Source organism: Falco punctatus (genome assembly GCF_963210335.1).
Source record: "Falco punctatus genome assembly, chromosome: 19".
In the NCBI taxonomy this organism is placed as follows: Eukaryota; Metazoa; Chordata; class Aves; order Falconiformes; family Falconidae; genus Falco; species Falco punctatus.
Genome location: NC_137599.1, coordinates 6,152,801 through 6,176,392, shown reverse-complemented (window position 1 = coordinate 6,176,392; position 23,592 = coordinate 6,152,801). Strand labels below are relative to the sequence as shown.

Sequence of the window (23,592 nt, the reverse complement as noted above, 5' to 3'; positions counted from 1 at the left end):
TCCCCCAGTCCTGTCCCTGCACCCCTCCCGGCTCTGTCCCCACATCCCCCTGCGCCTCCTCCCTGTGTCCCCTCAGCCTTGTCCTTGTGTCCCCCTGCTCCCATCCCTCGGGATCCCCACACCCGTGCCCAACACCCCTCCACCTCGAGGTGTCCCCACGGGACCCCTATTTACTTTCTGTCCTCATAAATCCATCTCCGGGGTGCAGCACGTCCCCGTCCCCCGTCCCCGTCCCCCCCGACGGCTCCACCCAGAGGGGAAACTGAGGCAGGGGTACCCGGGGGCGGGGGGGCGCAGTGGGCTCCCCTGCCTTCCTGCACCACCCGGGGGATATTTGGGGGCGGTTATTGGTGGGTTTGCTGCCTTCCCACTGGGCACCGGGCGGGGGGGGGGGGGGGCAGAGCCGACAGCTGGGGGCCATGCTGGGGGTCCCTGCTGCGGGACAGCACCCCGGGGCTGGGGGACACGGTGGGGGGCTGCCTTGCTCCCCCAGGCCAGCGAGCGCGCAGGCACCAGGACCCTGCGGATGCCCCGCGCCGCCACACGCAGCCTCGCGGCCCTTTGTCCGTGACGCGGCGTGACGAGGCGTGACGCGCTGCGGTGCGACGTCTCCCCACACGGCCACCCCCTTCCCCTTCCGCCACCACCAGCCATGCCCCCCGAGCCCCGCCAGAGGGTCTGGCCCCCCGCCACCGCCAGCCCCCCCGGTGTCCCGGCACCCTCCGGTCCGTCCTGCCAAGCAGTCCCGTGCGGGCGCACACGCATATGACACGCGTGCTCCTGTCCCGGTGTGACACGCGTGTGCAGAGCAGCGATGCTGGCAGGCCGCCTGCCACGCATGTGCGGGGGTCTCAGCTGTCCCCAGGTATCCCCCCACCCCGCTGTGCCCCAGCCCCCACTGCCATCCCACTGCCCGTGAGCTGGGACACCAGGACCAGCCCACCCAGGGGACGCCCCACCGGACCCCCTCTCCGGGCAGCCCCAGTGCTCCCCGTGTGCTGGAGGGGCACCAGGATGAGCCCACCCAGGGGACACCCCACCGGACCCCCCCTCTGGGCAGCCCCAGTGCTCCCCGTGTGCTGGAGGGGCACCAGGATGAGCCCACCCAGGGGACACCCCACCGGACCCCTCCTCCGGGCAGCCCCAGTGCTCCCCGTGTGCTGGAGGGGCACCAGGATGAGCCCACCCAGGGGACACCCCACCGGACCCCTTGCTCTGGGCAGCCCCAGTGCTCCCCGTGTGCTGGAGGGGCTGGGTGCCACAGGGCCTTGGTGGCAGGAGGTGGCCCCGGTGGGGTGCCTCGCGTGGGACCCCCCCAGGCGGACCCCCCTGTAACACCCCTACCAGGCCAGCCCCGCTGCCTCCGTCAATCAGCCCTGGCCCCACTCCCGGAGGTGGCACCGAAGATGGAGGCCCCCAAGCTGCTCCGCGCCTGGGTGCTGGCAGGCGAGTGGCAGCCCTGTCTGCCCCCGGGGGGGACACGGCCAGGCTGGGGGGACCCCCTGCGGGGAGGGGATGGGGGGACCCCCAGAGGAGGGTGGGGATGGGGGCTGCCGGTGGCGGGGGGACAGGACGGGGACAGGGCTGAACGTGACAGAGCTAAATAAAGCCGTCCTGTCCCTGGTGCCAGCTGGGTGTGGGATGGCGGGGGGGACACACCAAGTGGGAGCTCTCCGTGATGGGTCCAGGGCAAGGGAGGGTGCTGTCCCCATCCCTGTCCCTGCCCCTGTCGCCCCCCAGCTCCTAAATATCGCCCACCCTGCTGTCTCGGGATGCCTGGCACTGCAGGGACACATTTCTGCCCCAGCCCGGTGTCCCCAGGGGGGTCTGCGGGCACCTGTGGGTCTCCCTGGGGTCTCTGGGCAAGGAGGAAACTGAGGCAGGGAAGGAGCCATGTTCCCCAGCCCCGGCTCTAGCCCTGTGCCTGCCACAGTCATGGCCCTGGGGGAGTCCCAGCCCACCCTCCCCAACCACCAAGTCCTCCCCAACCACCGCGTCTCCTCCGAGACCGGAGCCATCTTCGTCCATGAGCTGGAGCGGGAGCTGTTCCAGGATGCCTTCCTCACTGGGCACGAGGATGATGGCGGTGAGGGCCAGGCCAAGGGGAGTGGGGACAAGGGGGGGGTCCTGCAGTTGTGAGGGGGCTGGGACTGTTAATGGGGGGCACCAGCTAATGCCTGCTCCCCACCAGGCATGACCCCAGCTGGACCATCTGTCCCTCTCCCTCCCTTCAGGATGGTACCCTTCCATCCCTCCCTCCCTCCCTCCATCTACCCCACCGTCCCATCAGGCTGTTAAGCCCACCCGGGAGCAGCATCCCTTCATCCCCCACCCCTGTGGCAGGGGTCCTGCTTGCAGGGCAGGGGTCCACTCGCAGCACAGCCTGATGGCATGCGTGTCCCCATGTCTGTGTCCATCCCCACCTGTCTGTGTGTCCCACAGCTGCCCCCATCACCTTCCAAGCCCACCTCCAGGACCACCCTGACCTGCCGCGGTGGCTGCGGTACATCCAGCGTGACCCCCACCAGCCGGGCTACCTCTATGGCTGTCCCATGGCCACGGAGGTGGGCACCCACACCATCGAGGTAGGTGCCCACCTCACGGCCCCGTGCCAGAGGGTGACATGGGGAGCTGGGGGCTGGCATCTTCGGGGGTCTCTCCTCTGCTCGCAGGTGCTGGCATACAACCGGCACACCTACGAGACAGCGGCACAGCACCTCATCATCACCATCTTTCCTGCTCCAGGTACGGGCCATGCACCCCAAAACCACACTGGGGTGCCCCGAAGCCCCCCCAGGTGTTCCCATCAGTGTCACATGTCCCCACAGGTGGGGAGCCGCCGTACCAGGGCGAGTTCCTGGTGGGGAACAGGAACGTGGAGGAGCTGCTGCCAGCGGCCATGCGGGACATCTTCCTCCAGGCCACGGCCGGCGTCTGGGAGCGGGATGACCTCCATGTCATCAATGTCACCTCCACGCTGGACCGGGGTGGCCGCGTGCCCCTACCCATCGAGGGGCGCAAGGAGGGGTACGGGCAGACCTGGGGGGTCCTGGGGTTGCTCCTGGGCAGACCCCCAGCCTCCGTGTGGGGGTCTGGGGGGGGCCACCTGCAGCCAGTGCCCCCCACCCTGGCAGGGTGTACGTGAAGGTGGGCTCCCGTGGTGCCTTCTCATCGTGCCTGGCAGCGGCCACCTCACCGCAGAGCCGGTTCCGCTGCAGCCTGGGCCAGCAGCCCCTCGCCTCCTGCTACGACACCTTCGCCCCCCACTTCACCATCCGCTGGTGCAACCTCACCTTGGTGAGACCCCCGCCCCCACCACCCCCTTGCAATGACCCCCATGGGGACCCCCCACCTCCCCTAACCATCACCCCATTGCAGCTGCAGGTCTGGCCCAGCCCAACAGCGCTGGGACCCGTGTGGGGTTCTGGGGTGCTGGAGGAGGGTGGGGATTTCCAGCCCCCCACCGAGGTGCCCCCCCAGGACCTGCTGCCCGGGTACCTGGTGACGCTGCTGGTGCCGCTGGCGGTGGCCGCACTGCTCTGCCTGCTCCTGGGCCACCTCATGTGCTGCCGCAGGGAGGGAGTGTGAGTTGGGGGAGCACACTCAGGGTGGGGGTCCCCCCACCCCAGCCAGGGCATGGGCACCCCAAGCCGGGTGCCCTTTCTCTGGCCGTCCTGGCCCCAGGACAACCTGGGAGTGGTGAGAGCCCTTCTCACCATCTTTATTTTTTCATTCCCCTTTTTCCTCTGTTTTGTAGGCAAAAACGGGACTTGGAGACGTCTGAGTAAGTCCCTGCACCCAGGCTGAGCCGGGCGGGTGCTGGGGGGCTGCTCCTGGTGGGGGGCTTTGTTGTGGCTGAGAGGGGGGAGGGCCATTGGGGACAGGGATGGGGAGGGGTCAGCAAGCAGCTGCCTGTCTGGGGAATTTTATGGAGGTGGTGGAGCCTAAAGGTCTCCCCATCCCAGAGGGTCCCCCCCAGCCCCCCTCCTCCTCTCCACATGCCTCGCCCCCCCAGTAACCCCCCACAGGCACAGCTGGAGCACAAGAGCTGTTTTGCTTTTGCGATAGCCTTGGCTGGACTCAACACCAGCAAGGAGGACCCCGGTGGTGGGGTGCAGATCCCAGTGATGGAGGACCAACCCCAGTGATGGGGAGCAGACCCCAGTGATGTGGGACAAACCCTAATAATGGGGAGACAGAGACCCCCTCAAGCCGCACCCCCCACCAGGGAAGCATATGGGGACGCGGGCACAGCACCCAATTGTCCTCTTGCCCCTCAGCATCCAGCTGGTCCACCACACCACCATCCACGGTGACACAGAGGAGCTGAGGCACATGGCTCGCAGCCGGGATGTCCCACGGCCCCTTTCCACCCTTCCCATGTTCAACATCCGCACGGGTCAACGCATCAACCCCATGCCTGGTCCTCCGGATGGTGCCTGTGTCCCCCTTCTCCCGCAGTGAGCCAGGGTGGTGGGTGACACCAGGATGATGGCAGGGTGGGAGGGCAACCCCAGGGGTGGGTATGAGCAAAGGGGTGTCATGATGCTTTTGGGGGCACTTTGCAGGGGTCAAAAGCCCAGCAGCAGGCAGAACCCAGCCGAGTCAGGGATCTGCCTGCCCAGCAGGGCTCTGCCTGCCACCCAGTTATTGCCTGGAGCATTTTGGGGGGATTATCAGCACCTGGGGGGGTCATCAGGATCCACCTGCATCAGTGGGGCAACACAGAACACATGCATCCCAGCCCCTTCCTCTCCAGCCTCCCCTGCCCCGCTTGGCCTGATGAAATCCTTAAATAAGGGCTGTAGAAGCACTAGAGCTCTTCTGCTTTTTGGCTGGGGGAGGAGGGAGTAAACTGTTTTCTTTCTGTTTTCCAGGTGAGGGGGAGGCTGTGTTGGTTTTGCCTTCCCAGGGGTGACACCACCCCCAAGGTCCCTGCTGTGGGATGGGGGCTGTGGGGTGGGTTTTGGCTGATAAAGTGGCTGTTTAGTGATGAGATGTGGCTTTTCTGCTTTATTTTTGGCCCATTGCAAGCAGCCCAGCCTGGCCCTGGTGGCTGGGGTGGCCCCAGGGTGAGGACGGGGTTTGAGGGAGGTTTTGGGGTGCAACCTGCTGCTGGGCTCCTGGACGCAGTGTATTGAGTTTGCCAGTTCTCTGCCCCATCCCTGGATGTACCCTGAGGCTGGGGGGATGCTGAGCGCTGGGGGGATGCTGAGCACTGGGGGGGGGGGTGTCCTGGTCTGTTCCTCCTGTTGCAGGGAGGGTCCTGCTCCCCTCCACCCCCCTCTTCAGCTGCTTTGCTCTATCTGGGTGCCCTGCTTGCCCTTGCTCCCACCCTGCTCCACCCATGGCCCCCCGAAAGACTTGCACATCTCCCTCCAAAGGCTTGGACTAACCTTGCCACCCTGCTTCCCCCCCCAGCCCTGCAGAGGGAAAGGGGCCAGGGACAGTGGGGGGGGGATGGACACAGTCCCAGGGACCCGCGATGGCACCCTGGGGCATCCCAACAGCCCCCAGCTCACCTGGGTGCCCACGTCTGGCAGGATTCCGCCTGCAGCCCCCAGCTGCTCCAGCCGCTCGCCCCTTCCACCGCGCAGACCTGGGCATCCCGCTCAGCACCCCCATAACCCCTCCCCGGTCCCCCCAGGGGGTCCCCGCAGCCCAGCCTCAGCCCCTTGCCTCCAAAGAAAGAGCCTCTTTCACAGCATCCCCCCCCCCCTCGTGTGGGGCAGGCGCCAGGGTGGGGGTTAGGAAAACACAGGGGCTTGGCAAGGAACAAGGGGAGCCATTGACGGCTGGGGCAGGCGAGGAGAAAGGCGGCACTGAGGCCCCATCCTGCCTGCACAGCCCCCACGGTGCTGCTGGGGTCTCGCTCCTGCCCACCGCAAAGGGGCCTTCGGAGCGGTGAGTGTGGCACATGGTGGGCACTGCCACCCTGGCACGCCCGTGTGCTGCTGGTGGCCGCCCGGTTCCCTTTGCACCAGCAGGAGCTGGATGGGGCTGGCATCTGGGGGGCACCCGCAGGGGTGTGGGGTGCTTGCACCGTGGCACCCACACGCCTCTTGCAGCCCCGGGCAAGCACAGCCCCCTGCCCCAGTTTCAGCACATCTCCCTGTGCCCTCCCGCGCCCAGCTGCAATGTCCGTGCCACCCCCCTCCTCTTCATTTTTGGGGGGGCACCCTGTGCTGGGTGCCCCCAGCCTGGCATAGGCTGTCCCCCAGCCCCCCTTCCTCCCCTTGCTGCCCCCCACGCGTCCCCAGTTCTCCCCGCACTTGGGGGATGGACACACACCAAGGTCCCCTTCACGGTGGGTGCACAGCAGCTCTGCCCCCCAGATCCCAGCCCCACCCGCCCTACTGGGGGGTGGCTCCCCCTTTCCTTCCTCTCCCCCCGCAGGGCAGCGAGGGGGCTGAGCGAGGGGGAGGAGGGCTGGGGGGCTGGCGGGGGCTGGCAGGGGCCGCGCTGGGGTGGGAGGACGGGCAGGACGGGAGTGCAGAAGCGCGGCGGGAGCAGAGCGGGAGCAGCCGGGATGAGAGCAGGAGCAGAGATGAGGGGCTCCCGACCCCACCGCACCCCACCCACTCACCCAGGACCCCCACCCTGACCCACGAGAGCAAGAGCCGCTGGTGAAGAGCACCCCAGGTTTGTTGGATCATTTCACATGCTTTATTTCAGCAGTCAAAAAAAAAATAATTAAAAAAAAAAAAAACAAAACAATTTTCAAATTTTTATACATATACAAACTAGGTACAGACTCCGGGAGAGCCCGGAGCATCCGCCAGGAGATGGGCCAGCAAGCGGGGTGGGTTCGTGCCCCTCCGTGCCCGGGGAGGGATGGAGGGAGGGTGGGATGGATGGATGGATGGATAGATGGATGGATGGATGGATGGATGGATGGAGGAAAAGCTGCTGGAAGATGAGAGCGGAGCTGAAGATCCACCTGCTTAACCTGGAAAGCGGGGTTGTCCTTTTTCCCTTTCGAAGCTTTCAATTTTTTTGGCTCTCCCTTGCATTTGCTCCACGATTTGCTCATGGGATGGGTGAAGGGGGGGGAAATAGCACCTTCAGAAAATTCACAAGTTGAGCTGGACAGCAAAGGAGGTGGTGGTGGTGGAAATAAAATAGAGGGAAATTAAAACAAATGAAGCTAAGTCACGTCTTTGGAGGGTGTAGCACCAGGCGGTCCCAGGCTCGGGTGTTGCAGGACCAAAATAAGAGAATAATAATTAAGAAAAAAGGATAAAAATCCTAGGGGTAAGAAACCTCAGCGACTCCCGAGGGACCTTGAATGGAAGAAAATAAAAATAAAAGATCAATAGAGCAACAAAACAGGAGGAGGGTAAATATTAGAGAAAAATTAGCACCTTTGCTCTGAACCTGGCAGGAAAGTCCCGGCACAGCTGAAAAACCCCAAACGAAGCTAAAACTACTTGAAAATGAAACAAAATTAACCCCAAAATTAAAAAAAAAAAATAACACCAAAGCACAGCAGTGAGGTAGCCTTCCAGAAAAGGAGAGTACGCAGCGAAGGATCGGGTCTGCTCGGCGGCGGGGCAGCGGCTGCTCCCTGATGTGCTTGGGAATGAATTGATTTTGCTGCCTGAATAAAAATAAAATAAGGAGGGGGGGGGGGGGGGGGAACCAAAAACAAGGGAGTGGGTAGAGAGAGGGGAAACAACAAAAAAAAAGCAATTTATAACCAAAAGTTAAACATCTTCCTTGCAGCAAAAAAATTAATATCCTAATGAGATGCAAGAAGCAAAGAGGCCAGTGGGGAGAGGTCGGCTGGAGGGGGGGGTCGGCCGGTTCCGGCGCTCCGGGCTGGGGGCTCGGCACTGCAGGGGAGGCTCGGCACGGCCGCAGTGGCGCTTTCGGAGAGCTGAGCCATGCCGTCTTCAGGGCTGAGGAGTGCCTGACCCCGAGGAGGAGGAGAGGAGGGCAAGCAAGCGAACCCACTTCCTGGTGATTTTGTTTGAAAAGTCATTTATTTTTATTTTTTTTTAGTTGAATGCTTTTTTGGGGTTTTTTTTTAGGTTTTTCTTTTATGGAAACGCAAATAGTTTTAGAGACGCTGGATAGAAACCGACACAAATTCAAGTCCATGTGAAATTTTCTCTTTTTTTTTTTGGCTGTTTTTTTTTTTTATTATTATTATTATTATCATTATTATTACTCTCTCCTGTTACGCGTGGGGCGTCCGGTTTACAAGAAGCAGACGGGGCCGATGTCAATGCCGAATTCCTGGTCTGGAGCACCAACGTCCATGGGAGCCAAATCTATGATGGGCAGGCGGGAGGTCTTCGTCGTCTTGTACTCGATGACTGTCTTGCCCCAAGCGCCGGTGTGACTCTGCGGGGAGGTCAGGATCAGCCACGTCCCCATAATGCGCCCCCACCGCTGCCACCGTGACCACCCCCGAACCACTCACCGTGCAGCCGTCCTCGGTGACACCGTAGGTGAAGCGGCTGTTGCCTTCAGCCCTGATCTCAATCTCGTTGGCTCCTTGGAGGAGAAGGGCCTTCTTCAGGTTGCCAGTGTCGTGGTCCATGTAGGCGACGCTGTTCTTGCAGTGGTAGGTGATGTTCTGGGTGGCCTCAGTGGACATGAGGCGGAGGAAGGTTAGCTGGATGGCGACGTCAGCGGGGTTGGAGCCCTCACCACCATACTCGAACTGCCAGGGAAGAGGCGTTAGGCACTGCAGAGCTTGGTCCATCCCGGTTGTCCCCGCTCATTGTCCCCTTACTCACCTGGAAGCCGTCACTCATCGTCTCGCCGAACCAGATGTGCTTCTTCTCCTTGGGATTCTTACTGAGGTACCAGTTCTTCTGGGCAATGGTGGCCTGGGTGGGGTAGACGCATGTCTCGCCTGTCTCCATGTTGCAGTAGACCTTGATGGCATCCAGGTTGCAGCCTTGGTTGGGGTCGATCCAGTATTCGCCTGTGGGGCAGAGGGAGGGTGGTCAGGGTGTGGGGCAGGAGCCAGGTGAATGGAAGGATGGAGGTGAGGAGCAGCCATGTGGGATGGAGGGGCAGAGGTGAGGAGTAGCCATGGAGGGTGGCAGAGGTGAGGGACAAGTGGGAGGAACAGAGGATGGAGGGATAGGTGAGGGGTAGCTGTGAGAGAAGGAGGATGGAGGGATGGTGGGTGGAGTGAGGACCAGCCAAGAGAGATGGAGGAGGGAGGTGAGGAGCAGGTAGGAGGGATCTCTCGGGGTGGAGCATGGAGCTGAGCAGCAGCCATGAGGAACAAAGGAAGGAGGTGAGGAGCAGCTGTGACAAATGGAGGATGAAAGGATGGATGTGAGGAGCAGGTAAGAGGGTTGGAGGTGAGGAACAGCCACAAGAGGCAGAGGATGGTGGCACTGAGAGCAGCCATGAGAGACAGGATGGAGGAATGAAGGTGAGGATCAACCGGAAGGGTGGAAGAAGGATGGAAGCGAGGAGCAGGTAGAGGGGACAGAGGGATGGAAGCGAGGGACACGAGGACCAGCGGGGACACTGACCGCTCTTCCAATCGCCATGGCACATCTTCAGGTCGCGGCAGGTACGGGCAGGGTTTTTACGGGTGCCCTCGGGGCTGCGGATGTTCTCGATCTGTTGGCTCAGGCTCTTGAGGGTGGTGTCGACTTCCAGGTCCCGGTCGCGCATTACGTTGGCATCATCAGCTCGGTAGTAGCGTCCACCATCGTGGGCCTTCTCCTGGGGTGGCTGGGGCAGGAAGCTGAAGTCGAAGCCACCGCTGGGGGGGCCGGGAGGACCAGGGGGGCCAGGGGGGCCAGGGGGACCCTGTTGGAGGAGAAGGAGGAGGATGGTGAACAGGAGATGAAAGCAGGCGGCTCTGGGCAGGTAGCAGTAGAGGGCAGGATACGTACGACAGGGCCAACATCACCGGTGCGACCGCGGGGGCCGGGGGGACCGATGGGGCCGGGCAGCCCGTTGAGACCATCTTTGCCGGCAGCACCAGCAGAGCCAGGAGGACCCTGCGGGAGAGGAGAAGAGGTGAGCGTGGCCATCCTGCCTGGGCAGAGTTGTCCCCTCCAGCCCCGACCCACATATCCATGAGGAGCCCGATGGCAGCGGGGACCCACTTCCCCCAGGATGCTCCAGCCCTGGCTGGAGGCCATGGCTCAGCTGGGCACTTACTCTTGGACCGGCGGGACCAGAAGCACCAGAAGGACCTTGTTCACCAGGAGAGCCCTGTGCAAAGCAAGGAAGGAGAAAAGCATCAGCATCTCGCTCTGCTTCCAGGCCGTGGGGCAGCAGCCAAGGCCACCATCACCCCATGGGACTTACAGGAGGACCAGGTGGTCCCTGGAGACCGGAGAAGCCTCTGTGACCTTTCATGCCTCTGTCACCCTGTTCACCAGTTTCACCTTTGTCACCACGGGGACCTTGTGGACCCTGGAGGAGGAGAAGGAGGAAGATGTGTTGAGCAGGGTCCAGACCAGCAACTGCCCCTGCACTCATGAGGATGCAGAAGCACCGAAAAGGATGGAGGAGAACATCAACTTACAGCAGGACCACGAGCACCAGCAGGACCAGGGGGGCCAGCGGGACCTTGGGGACCCTGGGACAGGAGAAGAGAGGACAGGTTAGAGTATCCTCCACCTTCTGCTGCCACCAGCTCACGACAGCATCATCCTGAGGGGTGGTGGGATGCACAGCTTCCCAGAGTAGATCTCTTCAGGGAGAGCCGAGCGGGGGGCCGGACCCCAGCCCGCCATAGGTTTGCACGATCAGTCCTTGCTCGGTAATAGGGTCGAGCCTGGGGCGACCCCTAGGCTGGGGAGGGGGGCAAGGGGGGTCACTCTGGGCAGAGCATCACTTACGGTCTCACCGCGATCTCCATTCTTGCCAGCAGGACCAACGGGGCCGGGGGCACCAGGGGCACCGGGAGCACCAGGGGGGCCGGCGGGGCCAGTCTCACCACGATCACCCTGTGGGGAGGAGGAGGAGGAGGAGGAAGAGGAGAGGTCAGTGTGGGCCAGCACAGCCCCATTGCCCCCTCCCGCAGCCCCCTCACCAGCCCACTCACCTTGGGACCAGCAGCACCATCACGACCGGGGGCACCTTCAGCACCAGGAGCACCCTATGGAGAAGCCAAGACCCCCTCGTTAGGGCAGGTAGGGGCTAACGAGGCCCTCGATGGCACCGTCTGTTCAGCCCGCCACGGGCCCTGCCATGCTCCGGCTGCAGCAGCGTTCCTGAGTGCCGTGAGCCGGCAAGTCCTCAGCACAGTGAGCCCAGCGCTGATGTGTAGGGGTCTGTGCCCCCCAACCCCACCAGTTGCCCACAGCTGCTCACCTCACGTCCAGCTTCACCGGGGGGTCCCGCCAGGCCGGGAGGGCCCATGGGGCCGGGAGGACCGCGCTCGCCAGGGGAACCGGAGGGACCTTGCTTGCCGGGTTCACCCTGTGGATGGGAGAGGGACAGGGGGGTGTCAGGCACCGGCGAGCATCCTCCCCCTGGGGCCGCACAGGTGAGTTGGACACCAGGGGGGGTCCCAGCATCGTTTTCCTGGGGAGCCCCCAGGTACTCACAGAGGGGCCAGGCAGCCCAGGGAAGCCTCTTTCTCCTCTCTGTCCAGGGAGACCAACAACACCACGCTGGCCGGCAATACCTTGGGGTCCGGGGGTGCCAGGAGCTCCCTGCGGTGACAAATGGCACCTCAGGGTGGTGGCAGCAGCCGGGGCCACTGTTCCAGTGGAAGGGATGGCCAAGGGATGCAGGGGGAGCATGATGCTGCCCAGCAGCCCTGGCGCTGTGGAGGGGGTCCGACGGGAGGTGACTTACAATGGGGCCATCGGCACCAGGAGAGCCCTTCTCACCAGGGGGGCCAGGGGGGCCAGCGGGGCCAGGTTCACCGGGGCGCCCAGCGGGGCCGGTTTCACCACGGGGTCCTTTGCCACCTTCCTTCCCGCTGGGGCCAGGGGGGCCAGGGAGGCCGATGTTTCCCTGGATGGGGGGAAGCGACGCTGTCAGGCAGCAGCCCGGGAAGCCCCAGCTGCCAGCTGAAGGGTGGCCAGGGGTGTCCCTGTGCCAACTGGAACTGTGCCAACTGTGTCCCCCCATCACCAGCAGCAACCATCGAGCACTTTCTTGCCCCCCTCCCAGCCCCCCACCTCTCACCCCGCCGGGGTACTCACAGAGGGGCCAGGGGGACCAACTCTTCCAGCAGCACCAGGGAAACCAGTAGCACCCTGGAAGGGAGAAAAGCTGGAGTCACCAGGGGCTGGATCGAGGCACCACCTGCCCCTGCAGTGGAGTAGTTCCAGGGGATAGTCCCCTGGCTGGAGGCCACCACAGGGAGCCCTGGGGCCAGTGGCCAGGAGGAAAGCATCCATCCGGGCAGGAGCTGGGGCTGATTTGGGGGTGGGGGGGATAAAGGCAAATCCCCCTTTTCCCTCTACTTCATCCTCCCTGGGATGATGCCATCCCCCAGATGGTTTTGGGGGGTGCAGGGCTGGAAGTACCACAGCTCCCTTCTGCCCCACAGTGTTGGAGCAATGGAGCGAGACACAGCTAAGCCACCTCGGGGATGTTTGTGCCCAGGGGGGTCCCCTGGGGTCCCAAACCCTCCACCACCATGAGACTGGTACTTACAGGGGGTCCAGCACTACCACGAGCACCTTTGGGACCAGGAGCACCAACAGCACCCTGTGAAGGAGGAAGAGGAGGAGGAGAGAGGTGAGCTGCGCTGTGGAGCTGGACCCCAAGTGGATGTGGGGTTGGGGGGTGCAACTTACAGCAGGGCCAGGAGCACCAGTGGGGCCGGCAGGGCCGGGGGGACCGGCATCACCCTTGGCTCCAGCATCACCAGTTTCACCTTTAGCACCAGGCTGGCCATCGGCACCCTGTGGGAGAATGGAGTGGGGTGAGGCGGATGGGGCTCAGCATCACCTCAGCAGGGCAGGATCAGGCCCCTGGAGCAGGGAGGCGTGAGACCGTTGCACTTACGGGGGGGCCAGCAAATCCAGCAGGACCAGGAGGGCCGGGCTCGCCACGGTCACCCTAGGAGATAGCAAGAGTGGTATGACACCAAGCAGGGGACGGCCACTGACTGCCCCAAGGGATGGTCACCCATGGCAGGGCCATTGACCAGGGTGGAGGGACACTTACAGGAGCACCACGGGCACCAGTGGGACCAGCAGGACCCGGGGGACCAGCTTCACCCTGGAAAAGGGGAGGAAAACAAAAAAAAAAAAGGTCAAGGCTGTGGTAAGGAGATGGTGGCAGATGCCAGGACACATCCATCCCCAGTGCAGTGTCTGGCTGGGGGGCAGCCCTACCTTGTCACCGGGAGCACCAGCAGGGCCAGGGGGGCCGATGGGACCAGTCAGACCTCGGAGACCGTCTTTGCCAGGAGCACCGTCAGCACCTTTGGGACCGGGGTCACCCTGGGAGAGGAAGATGATGGCAGGTTACGTGGGGAGGTCCCTGCTGGAGGTTCAGCCCCGCTCCTCTTCCTCTCCTCTTTGCAAGGTGGCACTGAGGCACCCCGGCTCTTCATCCTCCCTAGGAGAGGCTGGGACCATCCTCCTCCTCCTGGGGTCCAGGAAGGGACTGTCCCTGAGGGCCACGCTCGGATGGGGACAGAGGTGGCACTGAGCATCCCCTCCCCATGCAGCTGCTGCTGACTGGCCTTGGCTTAGGGAATGCATCCAGCCCCAAGGGGACAATGAGGAGGACACAGGGATTACTGGGAGCAGAGGACCAAGGGGGGATGTCAGGATTTTGGGGGACACATACCCTGTCACCCTTGGCACCTGGCAGGCCAGCAGCACCACGCTCTCCGGGCATACCCTGCAGACCGGGGGGCCCTTGGTTCCCGGGGGCACCGGGAGCACCAGCATCACCCTGGGCAGGAGAGACAGAAATGGGTGTTAGCAAGAACCCAACGCTTCCTCAGCACTGCAAATTCCATCCCGGCTTCAGCCCCAGCCCCAGAAAAAGGGCGTGAAGCCAAATCCCCCTCCTCGCCTTTACACCTGCACCCCAAGAGCTGGGGATGGCCACCCATCACCCAGACAGTCCCAACACGATGTGGCAGAGCTGAGACCTTGCACCTACCTTAGCACCATCATTACCGGGAGCACCGTTAGCACCACGAGGACCTTGGGGACCGGGAGGGCCTTGGACACCACGTTCACCGGGGAAACCTCTCTCACCCTGGAGAGGGGAGGCAGGAGAGGGGCCAAGGCTGTCAGGGGGGTGGTGGGCACAGGGGGGTGCCAAGAGCCAGCTGAGGAGCAAGCGGGGTTCAACTTACCCTGGCACCAGCGGGACCGGGGGCACCAGCATCTCCGGGGACACCCTGTGCAGGAGGGGAGAGGGTGCAGAGTCAGGGCGGGAAGGGGTGGCCTTGGGGACAGGTGGAGGGGTCCCCAGGGTGCCCCCAGTGCTGGGGAGGGAGGAGAGTCCCGCAGTCCTGGGAGGACAGGGCAGGGCTGGGGTCCCTGCTGCTCCTGGGAGAGGCTACGAGGAGCACACTGCCTGGGGTTGCACTGGGGGTCCTCAGGCTGGGAGAGGGGCCATGGGGAGGGGCCAGGGGTGGTGCCACGCTACAGCCATGCTCACCCACACTCACCTGTTCACCAGGCTTGCCAGCCTCGCCGGGGGGGCCAGCAGGGCCCGGCAGACCCTGGGGAGGAAGAAGAGGAGTGATGAGACCCCACGGAGATGGGTGACCAAAGGGGATGAGGAAAGAAGTGTCACCCCCACCCTGCATGGCTTGTCCCCTCGCAGGGGAAGGGGACACCCCTCACCTGGAAGCCAGGAGCACCAGCAGGACCTTGTTCACCTCTTTCTCCAGCAGGACCCTGAGGGAGATGGAACAAGTGTGGGGGGGGCAAGCTGGCTCCTGAGCCCCTTCTCTGGTGGCCAAGCACAGCCACAGGTGGCCAAGGGCTCACTAATACTCACGGTGGGGCCGGGAGGACCTTGGGCACCAGCTTCACCATCTTTACCAGCAGCACCCTGTGGAAGAGGGAGAAGAGGGTGCTCAGAGCACAGCCCCAACCCACAGCCCAGCGATGTCCCCGTGGGACTCTGCACCCCCCCGAACGAGGTGAGGGGCTGGATGCAGCCGTAGCATCCTTCGAAGAACAGGAGAAGCCGCAGCGAGCTGCCCGCAGCCACGTCACCCCCCTGCTGTCTCCACTCCAGAGCTGCCGGCAGCCACCGGGCTGGAGTCCCAGCCACCTCAGCCCACCACCATCCTCATCCTTGGAGCCTTCCCCAGCTCAGCTGCCCCACGCCCCGTCCCTGCCGCCTCACGCCGGGGTGAAGCTCCCTGCCAAGCCCCAGCCTGGCTGGGCTCTGGTGAATACTTACAACGGCGCCGGGGGGACCGGGAGCACCTCTCTCGCCGGGCTTGCCAGGCTCACCCTGAAAGCAAGAGAGCAGGATGAGACCCACGACGGTACCGCGATACCCACAGGCAGGAACCTACAGGCTGGAGGATGCACCAGCGCAGCCCTCCCTGGGGGACATGTGTCCCCTGAGCCACCCCTCCCTGAGCACCTGCCCCATGGGAGCCACACGCCCACCCGCAGCCACTGTCCTGGTGGTGGCGGTGGCCGGTGGGCAGGAGTCCCTCATGGACCAGGACTCTAGGCAGCAGCATCTCCAGCAGCCCCCCAGGGGAGGCAGCGCCCGGTCACACTCACCGCAGCACCTTTGGGACCAGGGAAACCCATCACACCAGCTTGACCTCTGGCACCAGGGGGGCCGGGGGGGCCGGGGCGACCATCTTGACCAGCGGGACCCTGTTATGGGGGGAGTGAGCACCCGGTTAGCAGAGGACATGGCGAGCTGAGGGAGGAGCAGGGCATTGGTGGGTACAACTTACGGGGGGGCCAGTCTTGCCGTCAGGACCAGGGCTCCCAGGGCTTCCAGTCAGACCCTGCAAGGGAGCACGAGGTGGGTTAGGAGCTCAGGTCTCCCAAGAGATGCTCCAGTGAGTGTGAGCATCCTGGAAAGCAGCTTCGTCACCAGCATGGAGAGCACAGCAGCCAGCATCCAACCCTGGAGCAGAGCCACCAGTGTGGTGGCCATGCTGACGTGGCTTGCTGCTCCTTGTAGCCACTGTGCCATCGTGCCCACCGCCCTGCCGTGCTCACCTTAGCACCAGGGAGGCCAGGTTCCCCGGGGCGTCCAGCTTCACCAGGAGATCCTTTGGGGCCGGCAGGGCCAGGGGAGCCGCGCTCGCCGGGGGGACCCTGTGGGGAGGGTGGGAGAGAGGACAGAGGTTACCCCAGCTGCAGGACAGCACCTGGGGGTGAGGACCGGAGCAGTGTCACCAGAGGTGTCAGTGGCGCAGGATGAGTCTCACCACCAAGTGGGGACAGGTGACAAGTGTCCGGTGTCCCCACCGCCCTGGAGGACACGGCTTTCTCGCTCAGACAGGCAGGAGGGAGGTGTGGGCACCTACCTTGGGACCAGCAATGCCATCAGCACCAGGGAAGCCGCGGCTGCCAGGAGCACCCTGCGCGGGACATGAGAGGGGTCAGTGCGGAGACACGGGGTAACCTCGGGGGGTTTGGGGGTCCAGGGGAGGGATGTGCCACTGTGGGACCTGGCCACCAGTGAGAGCAGCCTAGTGTCCCTGCTGAGAACCTCCACTGGAGACCTCGGTGGGGCATTGGAAAGGGCTGGGGATGTCACCACAGTGGGTGCCTAGCCCTGCACACCTGTGAGGCTCAGCCACTGATATCAGGAGATGGAAGGAGGACAGGGATGGGGACAGGGACATGGCAGGGATGGGGACAGGGACAGCTCCTACTCACACGTTCACCAGCGGGGCCAGGAAGCCCAGCAGGGCCAGGCTCACCACGAGCTCCTCTCTTGCCTTCCTCACCGGCTGGGCCGGGGGGACCTTGGACACCAGCAGGACCCTGGGGAAGGAGACAAAGGGATGAGCACCCACAGGGTGCATGGGAGTCAGGAGGGGCCGAGCCCCCGAGGAGACGTGGTGGGGGTCACTTACAGGTTCGCCTTTGGCACCAGTGTCTCCCTTGTTGCCTGGAGCACCGGGCTCACCCTGGAAGTGGAAGGAAAGAAGAGGAAAAGCAGTTTAACACCAGATGGATAAACAAAGGGAGCCCTGAGCTGCATCCTGCCCAGCCGCTCAGCAGGAGAGGGAATGCTCAGCATCTGTCAGCCCCCAGCACCATCCTGCACTTGCAGGGCTGGAGGGAACAGGGAATGCCAGGGGAGACATCTCCAGGGAGGACAGCAGCTTGCTGGAGCAGAAGGAATCTGACTCCGGGAGGAGGCGGGTGGAGGTGTCCGGGGATACTCACGCTGTTACCCTTGGGACCGGGGGCACCGCTGGGACCCTGGGGTCCGGAGGGACCGCGGGCACCGGGGAAGCCAGGAGCACCAGCAATGCCAGGAGCACCCTAGGAGAGGCAGACGAGGTGGTGAGGAAGCAGCACAGCCCCTCATCCCAGAGCCAGGTGCAGGGCAAGGGACACTCACAGTTGCACCCTTGGCACCAGGTTGACCATCAGCACCGGGGTTCCCCTGCGGAGAGAAAGAGGAGGAAGGTTATGCCAGGGCTGTCAGGACATAAGGCCAAAGGACAAGGAGCCATCAGATGCCACTTACAGCAGGACCAGCAGCGCCAGCAGGGCCAGGGGGACCAGGCTCACCACGGGCTCCCTGCGGACCTTCACTGCCACGAGCTCCCTGGGGACCGGTTTCACCCTGGGGAGGAAAAGGAGGAAGGAAGAGCTGTGAGCACGGAGGCTGCCCTGAAACCTCTGACATGGCTGGTCGCTCCCTCCATCTGCAGCTCCCTCCCCGTGGAGGTAAAGCCTGGAGAGATGCTGATGGGACTTGGCTGGAGATGACCCCATCTGCCTCACTGTCCCAGGCAGCAGCAAGCCCATGGCACTTTGGGCTTTTTAATTTCTTGGCCATATGGGTAATCCATTTGATGCCCCGTCCTTTTCCCCCACTCCATGCTCCCGGTTTCCACCAGTTTCTCCCAGCCCAGGAGATGCCACCTGGGAGGAGATGGCCAGGCAGGTCCTACCTTAGCACCAGCAGCACCAGGGAAGCCAGGGGGACCAGCGGGGCCAGTTGGACCCTAGACAGGAGAGAGGGCACATATCAGAGGAGGGATCCCACCTCACACATCTGGTGCTGGTGGGTTTTCTGGGCAGCAGAGCTCTGGCCCCCAGCCAGGGTATCCCAGACATGGTAGAGCTGGGATGGAATCTCCCTCCGGAGAAGCTGGAGCTGATGCCAGGTGCTGGCAAAGGGTGGATGGTTTTGGGGGTTACTTACGGGAGGACCGGCAGCACCAGGAGCACCATCGTTACCACGAGCACCCTGTGGGAGAGGAGGCACCCATTAGTGATGCCCACCAGCAGGAGAGGTGGCCCCCAGTCCCCCCTGCACCCCAGGGCAGGGGATGCTCAGTCCTACCCAAACCAGGTACTTACAGCAGGGCCAGAAGGACCAGGACGGCCTCTCTCGCCGGGAAGCCCACGAGGACCCTGGGGAAGGGAGGACACATCTGAGTCACCAGAAGAGACACTTTCCCCTTTCCAGACCTTCTCCCATCCCTGTACCCACCTCGTTCCCCCCCTGCTCCTGCCCACAGTGACATTTCCAAGAGGTTAAACCCCCTCCCACCCCATTCGCTGGGGCATCCCTGGGGAAGCATCCCCGGGGAAGCATCCCCAAGGACGAGCTGTTCCCCCATCAGATCTTGCCCCCCATCCCCATCCCTGTCCCCTTTTTCTGGCCGAGGCCAGATCGCTGCCATGGTCCCTGGAGGCTCCAGCACTCACCATCTGCCCAGGAGCACCGTTCTCCCCGGGGCTGCCGGGCTCACCCTAGGAGAAAAGACAACATTGAGGGAGCTGTGCCGGAGGGAAGGAGGGAGCAGCGATGACTTTCCTGGGAGGACAGGGGTGACACTGCTACTGCTCCTCACCTTGGGGCCAGCAGGACCAGGCTCACCCTTGGCACCATCCAGACCACTGAAGCCCTGGGGAGCAGGAGAGAGAAGAGGGGGGTCAGGAGAGGACGCCCCAGTGAGATCAGGCTCCCCCTTCCCCTAAATCTTGCAAGTGTGGGAGGAGGGACTCACTCTGTGACCCTTCATGCCTGGCAGACCGGCTGTTCCTGGGAGACCACGTGCGCCCTAGGAGAAAAGGGAAGTGGTGATGGAGGTGCTCGGGTGGGCTGTCCCCACATCCCACTACCCCTGTCCCCAGTGGGGACAGGTAGCTGGTGTTACATCCTTGCTTTGCCACCAGGCAGGCCACAGTGGGGGTGCCCCTCCTGTGCCCCCTGGGGGGGGGGCACCCTGGCCGAGAGCAGCTCACCTGGGGGCCGGGTGGACCGCGCTCTCCGGGACGGCCGGGCTTTCCAGCTTCACCCTAAGGAGAAGGACACTGGGTTGGTGGCATGTCCCCAAGGCAGGCAGCTTCTGCTCCCCTGGGGGGCTGGCAGGGCCACCAGGCCCCAAACGGAAAGGGGAGAAGACCCTATCCACAGGCCGCTTACGTCATCTCCATTCTTGCCAGGGGGGCCAGCAGGACCACGGGGACCCATGGGACCCTAGGAGAGATGCAGAGCAGGGGTGAGGATGCTGTGGGTGACAGCTGTCCCCTGTCACCTGGGCTGGACAGTGCCAGGCTCTGGCAGCCCCATTCCCATGATCCCAGATGAGATGTCCTGGAGCAGGGACAGCACAGCCATGGCCAGGGCTGGGAACAGGCAGCCTTGTCCCCATCCCTGCAGGATATCAGGCTGGAGAGGGAGGTGGCAGGACTCACAGATGCACCAGGCTCTCCGGGTTCACCAGGGGGACCTTGGAAACCTTGAGGACCCTGTGGGTTGGTGGGGAAAAAAAGATAAAAGAAAAGGGGGGAAGGGGAGGAATGGGTTAGAAAATGAGAAGGTTTGGCCTGAAGACCCCAGTGGCAATGGCAGTCCCCCTGCCTCCCATACGGTGGCACAAGGACATGCATCCCCATGTGTTTCTGTAGCCACTGGGAAGAGTGGGACACCCCATCCTGCCCTCACCCCATCCCATCCCACCTGGCCTCCCACCACCCAAAGGGGCCCATGGGGCTGCTGTCCCCCTAAGGAGGGGAGGAGGAGATACTCACAGGAGCGCCAGGAGGACCGGGGAGACCGCGGGGACCAGCTGGACCCTGGGAAGGATAACAGAAAGTGGTGATGAGTGGCTGCCGTGTTACTCTGTCCCCATCCCTGTCCCCATCACCAGCCATTCCCTGTCCCCATTGCCACCCCATCCCTGTCCACACTGCTACACCACTACCACCCCATCACCACCCCATCCCTGTCCCCTTCAGCACCCATTCCTTGTCTCCGTTGCCACCCCATCACCACCCCATCCCTGTCCCCATCAGCACCCATTCCCTGTCCACATTGCCACCCCATCCCTGTCCCCAATCACTATCCCATCCCTGTCCCCATCACCTCCAGGACCAATGTCCCTCCCCATCCCTCCCACCTCCTACCGCTTGGCAGCATCCTCAGCACTGCAGCATGGGAAGTGCTCCTGGTGCCTCACCTGGCTTCACACCTCCCCCTGTCCCCTGTGTGTCCCCCCAGGGGACCAGTGCCACCCCAGTGCTCACCATGGGGCCAGGCACGGCCATGCCACCGGCTTTCTCGTCGTAGCCATAAGACATTTGAGGAGCGAAGTTCTGCAGGCAGGAGGGAGAGCAGGGGGTGAGCAGGGCACAGGCACCCCCATGGGGGTCTGTGCACCGGGGACCCCCCCATACTCACTCCGCCAAGGCCTGGAGGACCTGGAGGGCCTGGGGGTCCCGGGAGGCCAGGCTGTCCAGGGATGCCATCTCTGCCAGGGGGGCCGGGGAGTCCCTGTGGGGAGAGAAGAGGAGGGTGAGCCCCAGCAGGAGGGGGGACCTGGCTGAGCTGGGGGGGTCCTGCAGCGGCAATACCCACCCTGTCTCCTTTGGGGCCGGTGTCTCCCTTAGGGCCCTGTCAGGGAGAGATGAAATGGGTCGTTAGAAAAGGGGGTCTCCAAAAACAGGTGGGGGCTGCCACAGGGTTTGGGGGCACAAGGGAGCCCTTACCTCTACTCCAGCGCTTTCTGGGTAGACAGGGGAGGCTGCAGGAGGAAGGACGGGCATTGAGAGGAGCCCAGCATGCCCCATCCCCCCACCCAAACCCACCCCCATCCCGCAGTCTGGGCACCCAGGGGAGGGATGCTGAGCCAGCACAGGGTCCGGCTCCCTGGGGACAACGAGCCTGCGTGGGGCTGGGGCCAGGGGGACGCGGAGGTGGCACAGTACCGTCGGTGTCGGGACAGATGGGGCAGCACTCTCCGAAGGGGATCTCAGCATTGGGGCAGTCGGAGGTGTCCTCGCAGATCACCTCATCGCAGAGGATGTTGCCACTGTCGCAGACGCAGATCTGGCAGGGTTCGGGTTTCCACACATCCTTGTCGTTGTACGTTAGCCCATCCTGTATGCAGCTTCCAGTTTGAACTGGGAGAGAGGGGCAGGGCACGGGGAAGCGTGAGGGCGGGGGGCATGGCGGCGGCCCCCTGCACGGCCCTGCTCTTGCTCTTGCCCCTTTCATCCCCCCCTTGCTCCTGCAGCGTTTCTCCCTTCATCTGTTTCTCATCAGCCCGTCGCGGTGACACAGGAAAAGCACCACAATAAACTCTTCCCACATACGCTGGAATTTAAACAAAAACCTCCAGCCAGTTGCTACGTCCCGCAGCGGATGGGGCCAAGGCAAATACCCCCGCGGCGGGCAGGGGGTTGGCATGGGGGTCCCCGCTGGCCACGGGGGACGGGGACAGGGATGGGATGGGGATGGGATGGGAATGGGATGGGTGGGATCGGGGAAGGGGGGGTTGGCCCCAACGTCTGGGCTGAAATTAGATCCAGGCGGCTTCGGGATAAGGCTGGATCAGGCCAGATGGGTTGGGGAATAAGAGTCCAGAGACTGGAGGCGGGGGGGGCGCGGGGGGTGGGGGGGGGGCGGCTGGCGTGGGGAGGGCAGGGCGGCGCGCCAGGGCCCAGGGCTGGCCCCACAGTGGGAAAGGGGTCCTGGAGAGAGGGGACGAAGCTCTCCCGGCCTGCAGCCCCCCGCTCAGCAAGGGCAAAAAAAGCAAAATGAAAAAAACCCGCCTATTGCAAAAGGCCAAATGCAGAACGCAAAATGCCTATTGCAAAAGGAAAGATGCAAAAGGCAAAATACAAAATGCCTGCGGCAAAATTCAGAGTGCAAAAGGCAAAATACCTATTGCAAAAGGTAAAATGCAGAATGTATATTGTCAAATGCAAAAAAAAAAAAAAAAAAAACCAAACCAAAAAAGGTACCGAAAAATCCGCCCCAAATGACAAAACTGGGCAGAATGCAACGGGTGCTGCTGGCCTGGCTCCGTCCCAGGGTCCCCCCGTGTCCCCACGCCGGCAGGTGGCAGGCGCAGGCAGCCCACCAGGGCACAGGGGGACCCTGGCAGTGGGGGTGGGTGACCCCAGCCATGCCCCCAGCCCCCCAAGCCCCGGTGCAGCCCCACAGGGAGGCTGTGGGGTGGGCATCCCTGGCCCGGGGTGGCCGAGCGGGCTGGCCAGTCCCAGCTCCACAGGCTGCCGAAACATTTTGCTTATGAATCATCCGAGACTTTTCTAATTCTTTCCTGATGGCTTTTGCAGATCCTGGGGCCAGGCCCCCCCTCTCCCCTCCTCTCCCCCCTCGCCACTCTCTCCCGCGCTCTTTCCCCCCTTTCCCTTCCCTGCCTACTCCTCCCCTTCTTCCCCAGCTCCCTCCTTCCCGCCGGCTCCTCTCCACCCTTCCCTCCCTCACTGCTCTTGGCAGGGCGCCCTGACTCTCCACTCCAGCACAGACCCCCTAAAACCCCTTCACCCCCCAACCCCAAATCCCCCCAACCCACTTTTTCCTCCTTCCCCCCCCCCGCCCTGCCCCCGCCACCTAATTTGTCCCAGATTTTTTTTTTTTCCGCTCCAGATGCCAACTGCCCCTTTATGCTTCCCCAACCCATGGCAGCAGGACCAAGTGTCGAAGATGCCGCCCGACCCTGTCCCCACCCGCCACCCCGCATCCCACCAGCAGTGAGGACCATCACCGGCGCCGACTACTTACTGTCTTCTTCTCCTTGCCCGCGGGTGAGTAGTACAGTTGCTGCTATCAACAGCAGTAACCGAGAATCCACAAAGCTGAACATGTCTAAATATTAGACATGTAGACTCTTTGGGGTCTCTTTTGTTCTTAGGTTGGGGTCATACGGGGCCGATCCAACTCTGGAGCTCCAAATCCAGACCCCAGCAGAAACTTCCTACTGCCCTTGCCCACTCCTTCGCCTCCTCTTATATACGGATGCGCCAGCGGGGAGAGGTGGGACCCATCGCAACCGGGGAATTTTGGACGGCCCCTCGGCCAATCAGCAGCACCCAGCGAGTCGGGGGGCACCCCTTGCACACCCCCCCTCCGTCTGTCTGTCCATGCACACGCATACACAGACATGCACATGCATGTCATCCCGCACTGGGGCTGGGAGCGGTGGTTGTGGGGTGGATGGGAAGGGGATGCTGGGGTGGGAGGTGG

The 23,592-nt window shown here is 63.3% G+C and overlaps 2 protein-coding genes across 4 annotated transcripts; one reads left to right on the top strand and one right to left on the bottom strand.

Moving 5' to 3' along the window:
• The first annotated feature begins 370 nt into the window (after positions 1-370).
• LOC308055701 (alpha-sarcoglycan-like) lies at positions 371-4,996 on the top strand. 3 transcript variants are annotated; one of them, XM_080369986.1, is made up of 11 exons: positions 371-865; positions 1,348-1,446; positions 1,934-2,086; positions 2,443-2,585; positions 2,673-2,745; positions 2,829-3,027; positions 3,135-3,297; positions 3,379-3,584; positions 3,758-3,784; positions 4,281-4,460; positions 4,878-4,996. In XM_080369986.1, exons 1-11 carry the CDS (start codon positions 766-768, stop codon positions 4,879-4,881), a joined length of 1,347 nt encoding a protein of 448 aa, XP_080226112.1. In that variant the 5' UTR covers positions 371-765; the 3' UTR covers positions 4,882-4,996. The 3 variants fall into 3 exon arrangements, with proteins under 3 accessions (XP_080226112.1, XP_080226113.1, XP_080226114.1); XM_080369987.1 differs by having other exon boundaries at positions 376-725; positions 4,281-4,996; XM_080369988.1 differs by lacking the exon at positions 1,348-1,446 and having other exon boundaries at positions 380-865; positions 4,281-4,996.
• Positions 4,997-6,643: 1,647 nt separating this feature from the next.
• On the bottom strand, positions 6,644-23,345 carry COL1A1 (collagen type I alpha 1 chain). The gene is made up of 51 exons (XM_080369553.1): positions 23,131-23,345; positions 21,309-21,503; positions 21,090-21,124; positions 20,959-20,994; positions 20,782-20,874; positions 20,628-20,696; positions 20,133-20,177; positions 19,797-19,850; positions 19,525-19,578; positions 19,344-19,397; positions 19,106-19,159; positions 18,950-19,003; positions 18,804-18,848; positions 18,453-18,506; positions 18,295-18,339; positions 18,041-18,094; positions 17,611-17,709; positions 17,482-17,526; positions 17,304-17,402; positions 16,988-17,041; positions 16,788-16,895; positions 16,433-16,486; positions 16,122-16,220; positions 15,851-15,904; positions 15,669-15,767; positions 15,334-15,387; positions 14,923-14,976; positions 14,766-14,819; positions 14,588-14,641; positions 14,270-14,314; positions 14,071-14,169; positions 13,750-13,857; positions 13,290-13,397; positions 13,120-13,173; positions 12,958-13,011; positions 12,747-12,854; positions 12,604-12,657; positions 12,147-12,200; positions 11,794-11,955; positions 11,541-11,648; positions 11,305-11,412; positions 11,036-11,089; positions 10,830-10,937; positions 10,514-10,567; positions 10,294-10,401; positions 10,144-10,197; positions 9,873-9,980; positions 9,504-9,786; positions 8,748-8,938; positions 8,429-8,671; positions 6,644-8,349 (listed from the first exon to the last, which is right to left on the bottom strand). Exons 1-51 carry the CDS (start codon positions 23,210-23,212, stop codon positions 8,203-8,205), a joined length of 4,362 nt encoding a protein of 1,453 aa, XP_080225679.1. The 5' UTR covers positions 23,213-23,345; the 3' UTR covers positions 6,644-8,202.
• Positions 23,346-23,592: the final 247 nt, after the last annotated feature.